Source organism: Tenrec ecaudatus, chromosome 6 (assembly GCF_050624435.1).
Source record: "Tenrec ecaudatus isolate mTenEca1 chromosome 6, mTenEca1.hap1, whole genome shotgun sequence".
Taxonomy (NCBI): Eukaryota; Metazoa; Chordata; class Mammalia; order Afrosoricida; family Tenrecidae; genus Tenrec; species Tenrec ecaudatus.
The window spans coordinates 126,401,565-126,417,937 of record NC_134535.1 but is presented as its reverse complement, the minus strand read 5'-3'; the positions used below and the strand labels follow the sequence as shown (position 1 = coordinate 126,417,937).

General features: G+C 45.7%; 1 protein-coding gene across 1 annotated transcript in view; it reads right to left on the bottom strand.

Annotated features, from left to right (window-relative positions):
* Window positions 1-15,879, bottom strand: part of LPCAT3 (lysophosphatidylcholine acyltransferase 3) — a 47,761-nt gene extending 31,882 nt beyond the window's left edge. The window contains exon 1 of the mRNA XM_075552108.1: window positions 15,617-15,879. Coding sequence (XP_075408223.1) covers window positions 15,617-15,767 — 151 coding nt within the window. The 5' untranslated portion in view covers window positions 15,768-15,879. The remainder of the gene's footprint in view (window positions 1-15,616) is intronic.
* Between the last annotated feature and the right edge of the window lie 494 nt (window positions 15,880-16,373).

Genomic DNA, 16,373 nt, shown 5'->3' with positions numbered 1-16,373 from the left:
TGCCACAGGAGCCTTCCAGGGCACTATTCCTGGTGGCCTCCGCGTGCTGGCGTGTAAACAGAAGTGTCCTATTTATGGACAGAAATCCTGAGTGATGCCTACATCCATCTGAGTTTAGAGTTGCTCTCTCAGCAGAAACAGGAAACCTCAGGAGCAATAGGCCATTCACATGCCTACCTGGCTGCCATTTGAACTGATAGCATACACAGGGATCGGAACCTTACTCTTTCGACTCCTAAGCTTTGCACATAATACATGCACATAAATCCACTATGTCCCATAGTCAATTCTCAACTGCCTACAAAACTACCCGACTGTATATCATTTTATGAAGGAGATATGAACATGAGCTTATTTTAAGGATGTAAATATTATGGCAACACGAATACTTGGAATTGAAAGTACCTTCAATTGACAAAAGTGTTTTTGTTTTAATTTAAAATTAGGTGTTGAAATAGTCTATTTGATGACACCATGGGAGTCAAGGACAAAACCTGGGTTTGATAATTTTTTTCAAAATTTATTTTTTAATCATTTTATTGGGGGCTTGTACAACTCTTATCACAATCCATACATACATCCATTGTATCAAGCCCATTTGTACATTTGTTGCCATCATCATTTCCAAAACATTTTCTTTCTACTTGAGCCCTTGCTATCAGCTCATTTCCCTCCTCCCCCTCTTTCCCTCACACATCCTTGATAATTGATAAATTATTTTTTTTTCTGTCTTACACTGTCCGATGTCTCCCTTCACCCACTTTTCTGTTGTCTGGCTCCCTGGGAGGGGAATATAGATAGATCATTGAGATCAGTTTCCCCTTTCTCCCCCCACCTTTCCTTTCCCCTCCTGGTATCGTTACTCTCAATATTGGTCCGGAGGAGTTTATCAGGTTTAATAATTTTGACCTCATCTTCTACCTGCTTTCTGAGTAACTGTCCTTTCAGTTACAAAGCAATGATATTTGGGTCAGAAACCTTTATAACTAATGATTATTGTATACATAACTCTTACAGAGAACGTGAGTTGTTCAGTTTCATGTATTTAATTTTATCATCAAAGCCAATGCTTGAACAGAGAGGAACTAAGCTCAAAAAAGAAGTTAGTTCATTTTAAGCCAAAAGTAAATTCTTACCCAGAAACTTTTTTTTTTGTTAAATGTGTCTTATCCTCCCTCTTGTTTGGAAGACAGGTAGAAATAAAGAGGCAATGTGGCACCCTTTGGTTATACCAATTTTAAGTAGATTTTGAAGAAGCTATTAAGGAGCAATGTTGGTGGTAAGGATCAGGTATCAGGCTGCTAAACTCGAGGTGGCAGTTCAAAACCCACCAGTGGCTCTATGGGAGGGAGAGGAGGCTGCCTGCTCCCCTACACATTTATAGTGTCAGTAACCATAGACAGGGTCACTGTGAGTAGGAATGGGCTTCATGGCCATGGGTTGACAGGAAGGTATTATTGTCTTACCATGAGAACTCCAAGTGAACCCTAAATCTCCCGGTCCTTGACTTCAGCAATTGCTGGGAAAATGTACACACACAACTCTTTTTGACATACCCCTACCTTAAAAATACTATGCTAAAGGAGGACAGTTTGTCTTGATATTAGAACAGCTTTTTCTGTCAGTTGTAACTAGGGTACCTAATTTTTTTTCTTTCAGTTATCATTTTATTGGGGGCTCTTACAACAATCCATACATCAATTGTATCAAGCACATTTGTATATATGTTGCCATCATCATTTCCAAAACCTTTTCTTTCTACTTGAGCCCTTGGTATCAGCTCCTCTTTTTCCCCTTACAACCCTCACCCACCCTCGTGACCCCTTGAAAAATTATAAATTATTATTTTCATGTCTTACACTGACTGCTGTCTCCCTTCACCTACATTTCTGTTGTTTGTCCCCTTTGTGGGGGGTGGGGGTGATATGTCAATCATTGGGATTGGTGCCCCCTTTCTCCCCCCACCTTCCCTCTACTCTCATGGTATCACTACTCCCATTATTATTCCTGAGAGGTTTATCTGTCCAGGATTCTGTGTGTCCAGAGCTCTTACTTGAACTAATGAACATGCTCTGGTCTAGCCGGATTTGTAAGGTAGACCTGGGAGCGTGATAGCCCATGACAGGGTTGGGGGAAGAGGAGAGAAGGAAGCATTAAAGAATTAGAAGAATGTTTTGTCAGTATGATACAGCACCCTGGTTGGCTCAATCCTTCCTTGTGACCCTTCTGTGAGGAGATGTCCCATTCTCTTCAGATGGGTTTTGGGTCTCTGCTCTGGCCCGGCCTCATTCTCAGCAATATGTTTCTGTTTGTTTTGGGTCTTCTGATGCTTGATACCTGATCCTGTCAACACCTTGTAATCACACAGGCTGATGTGCGTCTTCCATGTGGGCTTTGTTGTTTACCTCTAGATGGCTGCTTGTTTAACTTCAAGCCTTTGAGACCCCAGACACTATATCTTGTAATAGTTGAGTACCATCAGCTTTCTTTACCACATTTGCTTATGCACCCATTTTGTCTTCAGCAATCGTGTCAGGAAGGTGAGTGTCACAGAATGCCAGGTTATTAGAACAAAGTATTCTTGTGCTCAGGGAGTACTTGAGTAGAGGTCCAATGACCATCTGCTACCTTAATCCTTATCATATAAAATATATGTACACAAACCTATACCCTTCTCATTACATTAATATATTTACATATATACATGTCTACATTTACACCACTATAAATGTCTTTTGCCTCCTAGTTCTTTCCTCTATTTCCTTTTACTTTCCTCCTGTCCCACTATCATGTTCACCTCCATTCGGCTCTCAGTAATTCCTCTCGGCAACACTGTACTTGATCAAACCCCACCAGGCATTCTATATCCTCCTCACCATCAAGTTTAGATCTCTTGTTGATCCCTTGTCCCTGGGTTTATTGGCTTCCCCCTCCTTTCCCCCAACACTGCCTCTCCTGGGAATAGTTGGTCCCATTGTTTTCTCCTCCTCGGGGACTGTTTATCTTGCTTATCTTATATAGATAGACAAGGGTATTTAATTTTTATTAAAGCTATTAATCACAATTTATTAACTGTACTAAGAAATGTAAAAAGATCAATGAAGAGAAGGCTATATTTAAGGAGTTTTGCTACACAGAAAAAGGATATAATTATTAGTTCAGCAACCTTACAAATCAACAACCCAAACAGTCCCTTATATTTAATTTTTTGCATAAAAACGATCAAGCAGAGATAGTGTAGGTAATAATGGTAGTATGAAAGTAATGATAGAACAAACAAAAACCAAACTCACTGCCAATGAATCAAGGCTGATTCAAAGCAACTCCCTGTAGGTTTCAGAGACTGTAACTATTTATGGGAGTGGAAAACCCAGTCTTTCTCCAGAGGAGCTGCTGGTGGTTTCCAACTGCCAGCCATGCGGATCAGAACCCAATCTGTAACCACAAAATCACCAGACGTACTAATAAAGATGATGGTGCTGTAACACCATTTTCATGACACAAATCATATGGTTTAATAGTAATAATATAAAGAATAACGAGGAGTCAGCATTTGGGGAAAATTCAGGTATACAGAATCCGAGAGTGGTTTGTTCATGCCAAAGATTGTAGGCTACGGTAACATTTTAATAAATTGAAGGTATTATCAGAACATCAGGACTTCTAACACAGATACCCGAAGATAGTATACTTATCATGGTAGCTTGGAGGACTCAGTAAAACATAGGCTACTGTGGGGGGAGGTCCGATGCTCACAGACATCTTCCCTGGAGGCAGTCCCCGCCAGACTGCTGTCTCCCTACACCACAGGGGTGGGCCTGCTCCCTGCTGCTGGGGACAATGGATTATTTCTCCCTGAAGCTTGCAACCATTAGCTTGGTTCCTGTAGGTGGGGTTTACACTTCACTAATGGTTCTTAAGGAGATCCAGCTGCCATCCTGTAGCTAGGGTCTGCCATCTGGCCACATGTATACCCCCAATCCCTCCTCTTCCTATTACGTGGATACCCCTAGATCAACCCCTTCCAATACTGCATTACCTATAGCACAACCCCTTCCTGTGACGTATGTCCTCACCTGTAATTAGGGGGCTTGCATGTCCCCAGAGAATATGAAAGACCTGGGCTAGCATTAAATCTCTCTCCCCCTCCACGTGGACCACCAAGCGGGGCTGAGGTGAGCATGCTACCATAAATTGTGTCTGACTCCATTTATTTCAATCTCTTCTATCTCTCATGCTCTCTATAACTTTACTAAGATCTTTACTTATTATCGCTGTACAATTGCACCTACCGGACCCATAATGATGTGCTAGGGGCTGGCTTCCCCTGGCACTACTGGGCCTTAACCTCAAAGTTTCTCATGCACTGGGTCTGGTGTAGATCCAAACATCTGCCTTTCTGACGAGTTTCTAAGAAATGCTGCTTCTGCTGCTGCTGGACCCAAGACCATAATTTGAGAGCCACTGTAAGCAAGTCAGCCCCAAATCCTTGGAAAACACTGAATACTTATTGAGAGGAAAGGGAAAGCACAACACTGAAGAAAATGACGGGGCCAGGCTTCATTGTGTGTTTACAGTGTCTCTGCTTCCAGTAAAGAGCAATGGGCAGTGTGCACTCTCACCCAAACGCATCAGTAGACCTCCAGAAACAGCGAAGATTTTGAGGACTATAGTACCTTTGGGAGCTTTGGGGGTACAGTGGTAATGTATTAGGCTGCTAACTGCAAGTTCAGCAGTTCAAACCACCAGCCAGCTCCTTGGGAGAAAGATAAGGCTTTCTACTCCTGGAAAGAGTTACAGTCTGGGAAATTCAGAGGCTGTTCTACGCTGTCTTATCCCGCTATGAGTCAGAACTGACGATGGCAGTGAGTTTGGATTTTTTAAAATTACCTTCAGATGCCATTTAAAATTGCATTGCTTCAAAATATGGCTGTTTGTTTTAAAATTACGCCGACTACCATTGTTAACTCCTCTCTCTCACTGCTATTGAGTCACTGCTGATTCTGTGACTCTTTAATGAAGTAGGAAACCCCATCTTTCTTCCTTAAAAAGATCCTACAGGACAAAAAAGGATTGCTTTGTAGGGTTTCTGAGGCTGTAAAATCTTCATGGGAGCAGACAGCCTCCACCTTTCTCCTGCCAACGCTGAACCCACTACCTTACCCAGGGCTCCTCTATGACCCATCAGATACATCGCTTAACTCTTAACCTCAATTCTTTTGTAAAACTGGCTTGTGTGCATATGAGGCAATGGAGGGCTGAAGTTTAGTAACCAGGCCTAGGCTATGGTGAAAGTTTCCAGCCGAGCCAAGGCTTATGGGTCTCTGCAAACATTGCACCTTTCCACTCTCTTTCCCTCCCCTTTGGTCTCAACCTGACTAGAACCTTATCGGCCCTGTCAAGGCCCAAGTGAAGTGCCATTTCCTTCCTGAAGACCAGATGCCATCTGGAAAGGCCGCTGGACTGCACATCTCCAGCGGGCACCCTTGGCTGCCCACACTTGCTCCATTGTCAGTGGGGAGGTAGTTTTTGGTAAGCTAGCTGGTACAGCTACTCTCACGGGCCCTAATGTGCACACCCTCTGCAAAGGTGTGTGTCTGTGCATACTGTCATCCAAATTATGAAGGCCTGTGCAGTGGGCCACACTGGGGGGTGTTGGTGAGGGGGTGTGTGAGAAAATGGAGTTGCAAAAAAAATTCAAAAGAAAATCCCAATGAGTTGCTGCTTTAGATGAAGATGAAATTTGTGGTTCTGAATTTAGGACAATCCCCTTAATTTATAGTAACAATGTTTGGGTAAGTTTATAAGCCAGAATCTACTCAATGGCATTGGACTTGTTTTATTTTCTTTAATTTCAGCAGGTCTCCTTTGTCTAGTAATGCTGTCCAATTTCCATCTGGCTTAGCTTTGGCCTCTTTATATTGTGATTTCAACACCTCCCGAAGGAAGCTTTGTGTACTGAATAATTGTGGGGAGAGGTCAAACGCTTACAGACATCCTCCCCAGGGTAGTCAGTCACCAGACTACAGAGTAGGCCTCTAGGGCAGTTAGTCAACCAGACTATATGGCAGGCCTCACTCCCTGCTACTGGGGACAATAAATTATTCCTCCTTGAGGCCTGAGACCAAGCATTCATACCCTACTGATAATGGTTCCTATGGAGATCTAGGGAATAGGTCAAAGTTAGGCCGCCATCCTGAACCTAGGATCTGCCCAACTTGTCACATGTATAACCCCAATCCCTCCCCTTCCTATTGCGTGTATGTCCCTAGACCACCCCTTCCCATTACTGTATTGCCTATTGTACAGCCCCTTCCTGTGACGTATGTCCTCACCTGTAATTAGGGGGCTTGCACGTCCCCAGAGAATATAAAAGGGGCCGGGGCTACCATTAAACTCTCTCTCCCTCCACGTGGACCATCAGCGGGGCTGAGGTGAGCATGCTACCATGAATCGGGTCTGACTCCCATTTATTTCAATACTTCTATCTCTCATGCTCTCTGTAACTTTACTATGATCTTTACTTATTATTGCTGTACAATTACGCCTACCGGACCCATAATGATGTGTTAGGGGCTGGATTCCCCTGACAAATAATGGATTTCGTTCTGAAGGCCAGGCATGACTTTGGTCCAAAGGGTATTCACTACAGAACTTCTTTTGATTTAAAAGGTCTCCAACCTTGCGGACGGACGTTGTTGTTAATAGGTGTGCACAAGTCAGCTTTGACTTAAAGTGTTCTTGTGTATAACACGATGAAACACACCCAATCTTTGCTTCGTCTGAGCCCACCGTTGCAGCCACTGTGCTAACCCAACTTGCTGAAAAACTCACTGCCATAAGTCAGTTCTGACTCACAGAGACCCTGAGGGACAGGGAAGAACTCTGCCTGTGGATTTCCCAGACTGTAACTCTATACAGGAGTAGAAAACCTTGTCTTTCCCCTGCAGAGCTGCTGGTGGGTTTGAACTGCCAACCTTGTGGTCAGTAGCCCAACATATAACCCCGTACACCACTGAAGGTTCTGTTTTCCCTATGACCTTCGACTTTAGCAAGCATGTCCTTCTCTCAAGACTAGTCCTTCCTGATAACTTGTCCAAAGCACCTGAGCCAAAGTCTCCCCATCCCGGTTTTCAATAGTAAGGAGCATTCTGGCTATACTTTTTCCAGGATAGGTTTATTCCTCGCTAACGTTAACGATGCTGATTCTGAACCGCTGAGGGATGACACGCTACCTCGAACTGCAATTTTCAATCAGTTAACAGCCAAGCCAGTCACGGCCAAGAAGTCTGCTAGAGAAGAACACTCATGCTATGCGGGGTGGCCGTCTGTTCCGCCTGGCCAGTTCTGCTGTGAGAAGCTGAGAGGGGTCTCATGCTGATTACATCTTGGTTTAACCAAATGACGGTGAAAGATAACAGGGTATTGAAGGCATTAATCTTTTCCAGCCTCATGAGCCTTTTGCAATCTGCCTTTCCCAACTCCAAGGAGCAACGAGCAGGAACTCTAGTGTGAGGCAGAAAATCTAAAGTCAAGTTTGACAGTAGGTGAGTTACTTAATATACAAATAACCTAGTTTCTCATCTGTACAAGAGAACTACTGTTTTTATGGATGATTGGTTAGTTTAGGTAGAGTATTGTTTGCTGATTACTAAGGACAAGGTTTAGTATTTAGCAAAACTTAATCAATTTCAGCTATCAATGCCGAGACCACTTCCAACCATGGGCCTTGACAAAGTCAGCGCATGGTGGAGGAGCAGTCAAGGAAGGCTCCACCAAGGAAAGTCTCTTCCGTGAATCCTTTGAAATAATTGGCCTCTTATCATTATTGATCATTGCAGCTGCTCTCTGGTTCCTGATAACTTTGATCACTTCCCCTTTTAGGAAACAACTGATGTCAACTGAGGAAATTCCCCAGAAGTTGAGGTTACTCCCCTTCCTATGGCTTTGAAAGATCCATGTCATGACTGCGTGCAAAGTGTATTGTATAATAACACTAGAAACTGGAAACCAGTAACCCCCCTTAAGGAATTTATGTTAGATCTTGAGCAGGCTGAGCTATTGCAACCGAAACCCATGGAAATCTCAGAGGCTCGTTTTGGAGTTTTTGTGCGAGGCTCTAAAAAAGTTTATCATCCTCTTCTTTCCCCCCTCCTTATATTGGGTTACTGCACAGGGGGGAGAATATGGTATCCCCCTCCCAAAGAGAAATAGAGCTCCTGACCCTGATTTAGCTTATACAGGGGCTTATAATAAGAACGGCCTAAGAATGGTTAACAAAGAAGATGTACAAGTTCCTTTTAGTAGTTTAAGTTTTATGGAACGGTTAGCAAGAGGAGGGGCCCCGTGGTGTTTGAAGTCCACTGAAGCAAAGCTACCTATAGTGAGGCAACTCATACCTTGGTTCAGAAAGACTTACTTTTGGGAGTTTAATTTATGGGAACTTAGTGGTAAAGAAAGAACAAGAAATGAAAGCCCTAGAGGAACAGCCTAAGAAAGAACAGCCAGAACAGCCAAAGCCTGTTAGGTAATTTTTGATAATGAAATGCATTAATGCTTTATTGATTTCATAGTTAGAACAATGCGCCCTAGTTGGATGAAGTGTGCTCCGTTATTGTTAGAAGGTTTATGTTTATCACCCTTGTGGTTGAGACAGTTTTAGTTTCACGATTTACCAATTTTTTTTTTTTCATTTTGCCCTCTCCCTCCCCAATCCTGATTTACCAATTTTTAACCAAGAATCATGATGTGATTTATGTAACTTGGCATGGTCTTGTGGCCTGAGAGTTTCCTGATGAATGACCTCAGGCCATAAGCTTTAAGCCAAGAAAAAGAAGATATAAGTTGACGCTTTGCATGAATAAAATTGGAACAGTCACATGCAACCTTTGAGTCGTGTGGTTTCTGTCTCCTACTCGCCGATGCTGTGACCCACCTTGAGGGACCCCCGGACCTTGCTGCAGCTGGACGGCATCATCACCAAAGAAGTCTAGTGCGCAGTGAGCTAAGCGCTTAACTGCTAACTGGAAGACTGGCAGTTCAACCCCAGCTTCTGAGGGAGAAAGGCAAGGCTGTCTGTTCCCATACAGAGTTAGTCTTGGAAACCCAAGGACACCGGCAGGGTCACACCAGCCGGAATGCCCTCAGTGGAATAGGCTTGATTGTTATTATTAACAAGGGGTCGCAATATTGGCATATTCCATCAATATGAATGAGGCGCTCTCCTCTCGGAACAGAAGCCCTGGCGGCAAGCTGGGTCACTTGTTGAGTTGCTGGTCAGCAGTTTGACACTTGGGAGAAAGGTCTCTGAAGAAACCCATAGGGCTAGTTCTACTCTGTCCTATTGGTTCACTCTGAGTTGGAATCGACTTCATAGTCGATTTCCATTTTTCCTCTCTGAATAAGCATTTCCATGATACTTCATTCTCTCTGGTTTCCATTATGATCCCAATATAAACGAATAAAATTGTATTTTCAGTCCAGCCTGTCTCATGACCTCAACACGAGGCTTTGCAGCTCGCAAGACACCTGGAGGTACCCCTGGGACATACAGTCAACCCCAGACCTAGGCTATTCCCTGACACGGACTATCATTGCCCTTCCTCCTGACCTCTCAGGCTTGCTGGAAACTATTTCTTCCCAGCTATCCAGGGAGTTGAACTTTCTTTCTTTCTTCTTTTTTTAAACACTACTTCTTGTTTTTTTAAATATGTGAACAATTTTATTTTAAATATATAGGTTGTTTTAAACACTACTTATTTATCCTCCATTTAATCCACTGCCAAGTCATTCATTCTTATATTTACTTACTGAACAAATATTTATTGAGCCCATTCCATAAGCCAGCTACTGTGTTAAACTCTGGAACACTATGAGCCAAATATACACATATGAGAGTAAATAAAACTATGCTGAAACCAGGGTTGGAGTTCATACTTGCCTGGGTTTATCTACATCAAGCATGTTTCGTCATGTCTCTGGATGGCTCCAGACAAGTTCTCTCAGTAACACACTTGTTGGATACACTGTTATGTGCTTTAACCTCCCTGGCGGTCTAATTATGTCAGTAATTTTGTACATAAAGCAGTACATTGTTTTGCATAAAATCTGTTGTTTTATATTGTAGGCTTGTAGTTCTTAAGAAATTACTCATTTTAATCTCTCTAGTAGACATTCCAGGTATGATAAATTAAAAAAAACAAAACTATAAATTATAATATAATAAATATAAAGTATAATTTTTTTCAGTAATGTAATCAATGTATCGCTCAATTCTGTGAGTAATTCTAAGTCACTGTCACTTTTCGGGTCTAAAACTCCTTTTGTGCTAACACTTTTTTAATGCCACGGACAAAAATTTCCAGGCAAAAATTTTTCCAAATGTAAAAGGGTAGGCAGGGCACTGGAGGTGATTTGCTTTGATACAATGTAACCCTCACTGTGTGTGTGTGTGTGTGTGTGTGTGTGTGTCTCTTTTAGATGCGGCCAGGAGAGAACAGAACTGGAAGGAGGAAGTCAGGTAGTTCTGCGATCACAGCGGAGGACACCCCTGGACCAGGGAGCAGATAAGGGACTTCTCTGCAGTGTAATCCCGAGTGTGGCTCGGGATTACTGCTTCTGACAGTTAACATTTACCCCGAGCCACACTCGGGATTACCTACAAGCAGGTTAACAAAACAAAAGTCATGGGCGAGAAAATGATTTTTAGGGGAGGTTTAATATAAAATTTTTTACCAAAACGTTAATGGACACCTTCCCAAAGCACGGAATCTTTACTGCCGCATACAGATAGACCTACAGACCCACAGACGGAGCTTTGAGATGGGAAGGTTGGCAAGGCCTCAAAGATAAATTCAAGGTGGAAAAGTCATGTCGGAAGGCTATGCCGACTGCTTGTGTTTGTCTTTCCGGGGCGGGGATGGGGTGGGGTGGGGTGGGGTGGGAAAGGTTAGAAAGGGGAAGTCTTGACCGATTTTCTCAAAGGACACAGGATAATCAGAAAGGCTGATGACGAAGACATCTGAAGAAAGTTGGAACTGCAACTGGTGAGAAAATGGCCAGGAAAACCAGGCCGAGAAATTTTTTCGGTATTGAAAATAACACCTGCTCCTTCTCTGGAGGTAGTAAGGGCTGTCCTAGGAGCATTTCACTGGGAAACCTTACCCCACAGGCCTGAGCGTTCCCCGTCAACACTTCCTCTTGTTCCGCAAACTCTGAGAACATTCCAGAGAAACCACTGGAGTCCCCGGAGAATGCCCAAACTGCCATCTTGAAGTGGCACACATAGAAGGGCATAGGACTGGGGTGGGGAGCTATGTAGAGACACAGTAGCTTTATCTGATTGTTATTTTTGCTTAATAAAAGGGTTTCAATGATGTAGCAATCCTTCTTGACTAATTACAAATTGAAATAATACTTGGAATGAAATTTCAGTCAGCAAAGCCTTCTCAGCGGAGGTCACCATGTAAACCAAGCCCTGCGAGGCCAGGAGCCGGTCAGATGAGGAACGGGGTGAGGAGGGGTGAGCGCAGCATGGACGCAGCCGAGGAGGAGCGGAAAGGCCATGTGGCTAAGGGCTGGGAAGGTGCTGGAGTCGAGGCTGGAGCAGCAGGTAGGGGCTTACCAGCCATGAATGGGAGCCCCTGAAGGGTTCTGAGCAGGAGAGGCACAGGATGGATCACTCAGGCTGCTTGTGGAGAATGGACTGGAGGGGCAACAACAGAATTAGACCCGTCAGGAGGTTTCTCAGGTGTCCCCCAAACAGACGGTGGTGGCTATGGTGATGGAGAAGCGCTGATGGGTTTGAGACAGAACTGGGCGGTCGTACTGATAGGATGAGGACATGGGAAGTGAAAGGATGATGATTCCTAGGTTTCTGTCATGAGTAGCTATGAAAGGGCTTACACAATCTACCTTCCCCCCAAACTCTGTATTCCTCACGTAGTTCCTGTGAGCTCCTTACTCTCCCCTCTCACGACGCCTCTGAGTTTTTCTGACTTTCTATGGAGATCAGGGTTCCTTCTCATTAGCTTCCCTACCGATTCTGTATGCCTATTTCAACCACGTTATTCTCCATTCTAAGATCTCCAGCAGTTCTCTCGCGTCCGCTCAGTACAGACTCCTTTCTCTTTGGCTTCTCAGGCTCCACAATCTACCTTCCGAGTCTTATTTCCCAACGCCTCTCTCCCTCCTACTATGCCCACTTTGAGCGGAGTCGGAGTACTTGATGCTCCTTGAGCATGGCTCCACGCATCCCGAGTTCGCGGCCTCTGCTCACGGGGGCGCTCTCTCTCTTGCCATCTCAGCCTGCTGCAACCGTGTTCGTCTTTTCAAAGTCCGTAGTCTATGACAGCCTCATAAAGCTCCGCGCCTCTTACGGCACTTAGATTTCTGCCCTTTATTGTAGCTCTGAGTGTACATATCTCGTGCCCACTCCCTAGTCCCTTCAGCAGACCGTGCTGCCTCTGAGGGCAGGGCTCGGCCATCCGCACTGCACCTCCTTGCCCTGGCCGGGTTGAGCACAGCACTCTGCCCACAGCCGGTGCTCAGGAGGTTTCAGGGACTGAATCAGGAGAAACTCAAGTTATTGATTAACTCCATGAGCTGGAACCCAAGTTGCTGAAGGAAAGGTGCTGCTCAGTAGCATTCACCAGCACCAGGGCTTAAGGAAACCTTCATCTTTAGCATCCTTCTAGCAAACTATGCGGTCACGCACAGGGAAAACACACGCACGTCCTTTCGCAGCTTCTGATGGTTCCAAAACTCCAGTGCAGCAGTCCCAGTAAGCTTACCTTCCCCCAAATGGTCTATGTTTAAAAATGACAGCTCTAACTGGGGGTGTTTCCAGATTGCTTGGTGTGGTCCCCTAATGGGCCATGAAATCAACTTAGTGAGCCATAAACAATGCTAAGAAAACCTGCCAAACAGAATAGAAAATAGCTGAAGGCAATGCCTGTAGTAAGGATAAGAACTGTTCTTGAAGCTTTTGTTTCAAATACATATATTCACATATACATGGAAACATGGATGTGTACTGAGTCATAATAATGTGTACACACACACACACACACACACATTTTTACCATGGGCCCCAGTCAAAAAGGTTTAAGAACTGGTATCTGAATGCTCTGCACCCCACTTTAAGATCAGCACACAAAGCCCAAGTAGAGAAAGTTAAGGTGTTAATTAAATTCAGTTAATGTCAATTAAAATACGATGAAAAGTTATTCACACTCTGAAATGTGACTGACTGATGTACCTGTCTCTTTTGCACTCAGAGGTGTTTTAAGCCCAAAGTGATCTTTAACTGGTAGAAAATGGATCTGAAGTTATTTTGTGCTGTCAACCTTCTTGGCACCTTTGGCAAGCATTTCCTCCAGTATCCTAGCCCTCGCTTGCTTCTGCCTGTTTTGTTGCCGGAGAGAGGTGGAGAGAGCTGGGATCAGGAAACAGATACTCGACTTCAGAAAGGCTACTGGTTTCTAGGTTACGGTACACAGAAATGATAATACCTTTGTGAAGCAAACATGGTTACAACCAGCATGGACTCCTTCTATGCGCACTATCTAGCTTATCAACTGATGGCTACAGGTATGGGAATTTCTGCATTCTAAAACTTATTATCTAGAAAAAACAATTCTACGTCTTCACATGAAAGAATTACATGTGATATGTAACAACAAAAAGCCCCACGTTGATCTAAACGAGACATATTGAGTTACTGAAGGCAAAGGTCTATGTAAGATACGAAGGAGGATAGGAAGAAAGGTAGACTGGGCCAAGGGCCTCATGAGTATAACAATGTATTAGTATTAATTACCTTGTTGACTAATAGATGGTAAATGAGAGAAGAGGGACAGGAAATGGAAGAAATAATTCTTTCACTGCCATCCCCACAATACCTACTCATACCCCACCAGAAGACACACAGTATTCGATTATCTCAGCACACAAAAGACAAATTCCAAATCCTAATTCTGCCCCTAGCTCCACTTAACAGGTACCTCCTGATAATGTGTGGCTACTTATATTATTCTCAATTTATGGCTGTGAAATCAACAGTGAGCTTTCTAGTAAAAGAATGTAAACACTCTTGTCAATTACAGCCCTGACAAATAACTGGGTCAGAGACAAAGTTGAATTGAAAGAGTAGGACATTCAGTTCAAAGTTGTTGTGCATCGTACTAGATCAAAGTGTTGGTAAATTAGGGTTATGCCTGGTGGATACTGTATGAGTCACAAGCATAAGGTTGTTTCCATTTCCAAAATCTTACACTTTTACAGGAGGAATAAGTGGCTCTTAATTATAAGAAAGGTAAACCACCTTGATTTAACATGTAGTAGGCAAAGAACAATAGTATTAGCCAAGATGCTTTAAATATGAATTACTGCCTCTCCCATGATCTAGATTGGATTATCACCCATGAGGGCTATCCTATGTCAATGTGTCCATTGAGTCTTGGATAAAGTTCAAACTTCCCCTGGCATTTCGGGCATTCCACATCTGCACAACTTTATTCCCATTTATCAAAGTTCAGATCTCTCTGCTTTCACACCAGTCCTGCTAATCATACCTGTAGCTTTGGCTTAATTCTTCCCCTCCCCCACTCTCCTAGCCACAGTCCCACATTAACCTTCACCCAAACCTTCCAACTCCTCACATACACAGATTAAGTTCTTGACCTTTGAATTCTACAGTTATCGTTTGAGGTAGGTACTATTGTGCCCCATCCATAGACAAGAAAATTAAAACCCAGGCAGGTTAATGAACAGGTTAATGAATAGCTGGGGTTGTCTTCAAAGTCACCCGGTCTCTTCACACCATGTTACCTCCATGTAGTAAGGAGGAAGTAAGAAAGCCTATCCACCCATTATAATACAGCTTGTTGTGACATACATTTAGACCTACCACAGCCTTTAAACGACGTGGGTAATACATGCTTGGGATAGGATGAACAGTCTTGAAGGGGCTTGGTCGTCCTGTTTAAAGGCCAATATAAAAGAGATCGCATTTCAGGGCAATGGCAGGGGGATAGCTAAAGTTTAAGAAAGCAAGATGGTATCAGAAGGAAACAGGATAGAAACAAGACAGAAATGAAACGAAAGTGCAATATAAGCTTTTAATGCACAAAATACTCAAGAATATGTAAGTATGAAACATGGCTGAGAAGGCCTAAGGTGGGGGGGGTTGGCCAGCTTACCGGTAAATGCACGCGTGTGCGGGCTGTTATTAATAACAGACAGCAGAACACATGGGCAGCCTAACTCAGGAGAGCGACAAATAAGGGCAGGTGGTGCGGGCACCGGGCGGAGAGCGAACGGTACGATGTGACGGCGCGGGCGCCGAAGCAAGGGGCAGAGGGCATATCGCGGGGGTCGCACTGGAAGCCCGCCTGTTGGGAGGTTCAGAGGGCACAGCGCCCCCAGACTCCAGACCGGACCGCCGTGTCTCCCTGATCAGCAGGTTGGTGTGATTCAGGATTCACACCCGCACCTCCCTCCGAGAGGCTTCGCGGGTGGCTCCGGGGGGGGGGGAGGGAGACCGTGCCCCCGGTCCTCTGGCACCCCGCGAGGACTCCGCGGGGGGGCGGGCGGAGGGAGGCAGGAGGGTCCTTACCCAGGAAGATGGAGATGATGAGCCGCAGCGCCTGTTCTGACGCGCCCAGGGACGCCGCCAACTTGTGAAGGCTCAGCTCCTCGAAAGCCGCCCGCAGCACCTTCCCCAGCTCCACGGCGGCGCCCACGTCCCCCTCGGTGGCGGACGCCATCTTAACTGCGGGCGCCCCTCAGGGACCCCCCAGCTCCGTGCGCCCCGAATGTGGGCCACAACGCTGTCGCTTCCCCCTTAATTCCGGCCCCGGGCCCGCCCACGGCGTGCGCATTGGCTGCAGGCCCGCCCCGCGGCTCCAGCGACGCCCTGCTATTGGTTGCTGTGGGCGCGGGGCGGGGCCTCGGGCGCCAAGGTACGGAGGAGGCGGGTCTGGACGTTTGTAAGGCAAAGGTGACTCCCGCTCGGCAGCGGTGGGCGGGGCTTGCAGCCGGGACCCGGGTTCCGGGCGGAAAGGTTGAAGCCGGCGGCGGCGGCGGCGGCGGGGGCGTTGTCCGACTCGGTCCCGACTGCTGCGGGGAGGAGTCCCCGGGGCCGGGCGGCCGGCCGACCCGCTCGCTCTCTCCCCATTGGCTGCAGCGGGAGCAGGCGAGCGTCCAGGCGGGGCGGGGGCCGTCCCGCCCGCGGGGTTACTCGCGGTCGCCGGCCTGTGGGGCTCCGGGGCCGGGGCCGCGGCCGGGAGGGCGGGAAGCCCTGCTGCTGCTGCTGCTGCCCGCGAGCGCCCCCTAACGGCGCCCCGCCCCGCCCCGCCGCGCCGCGCCGAGAC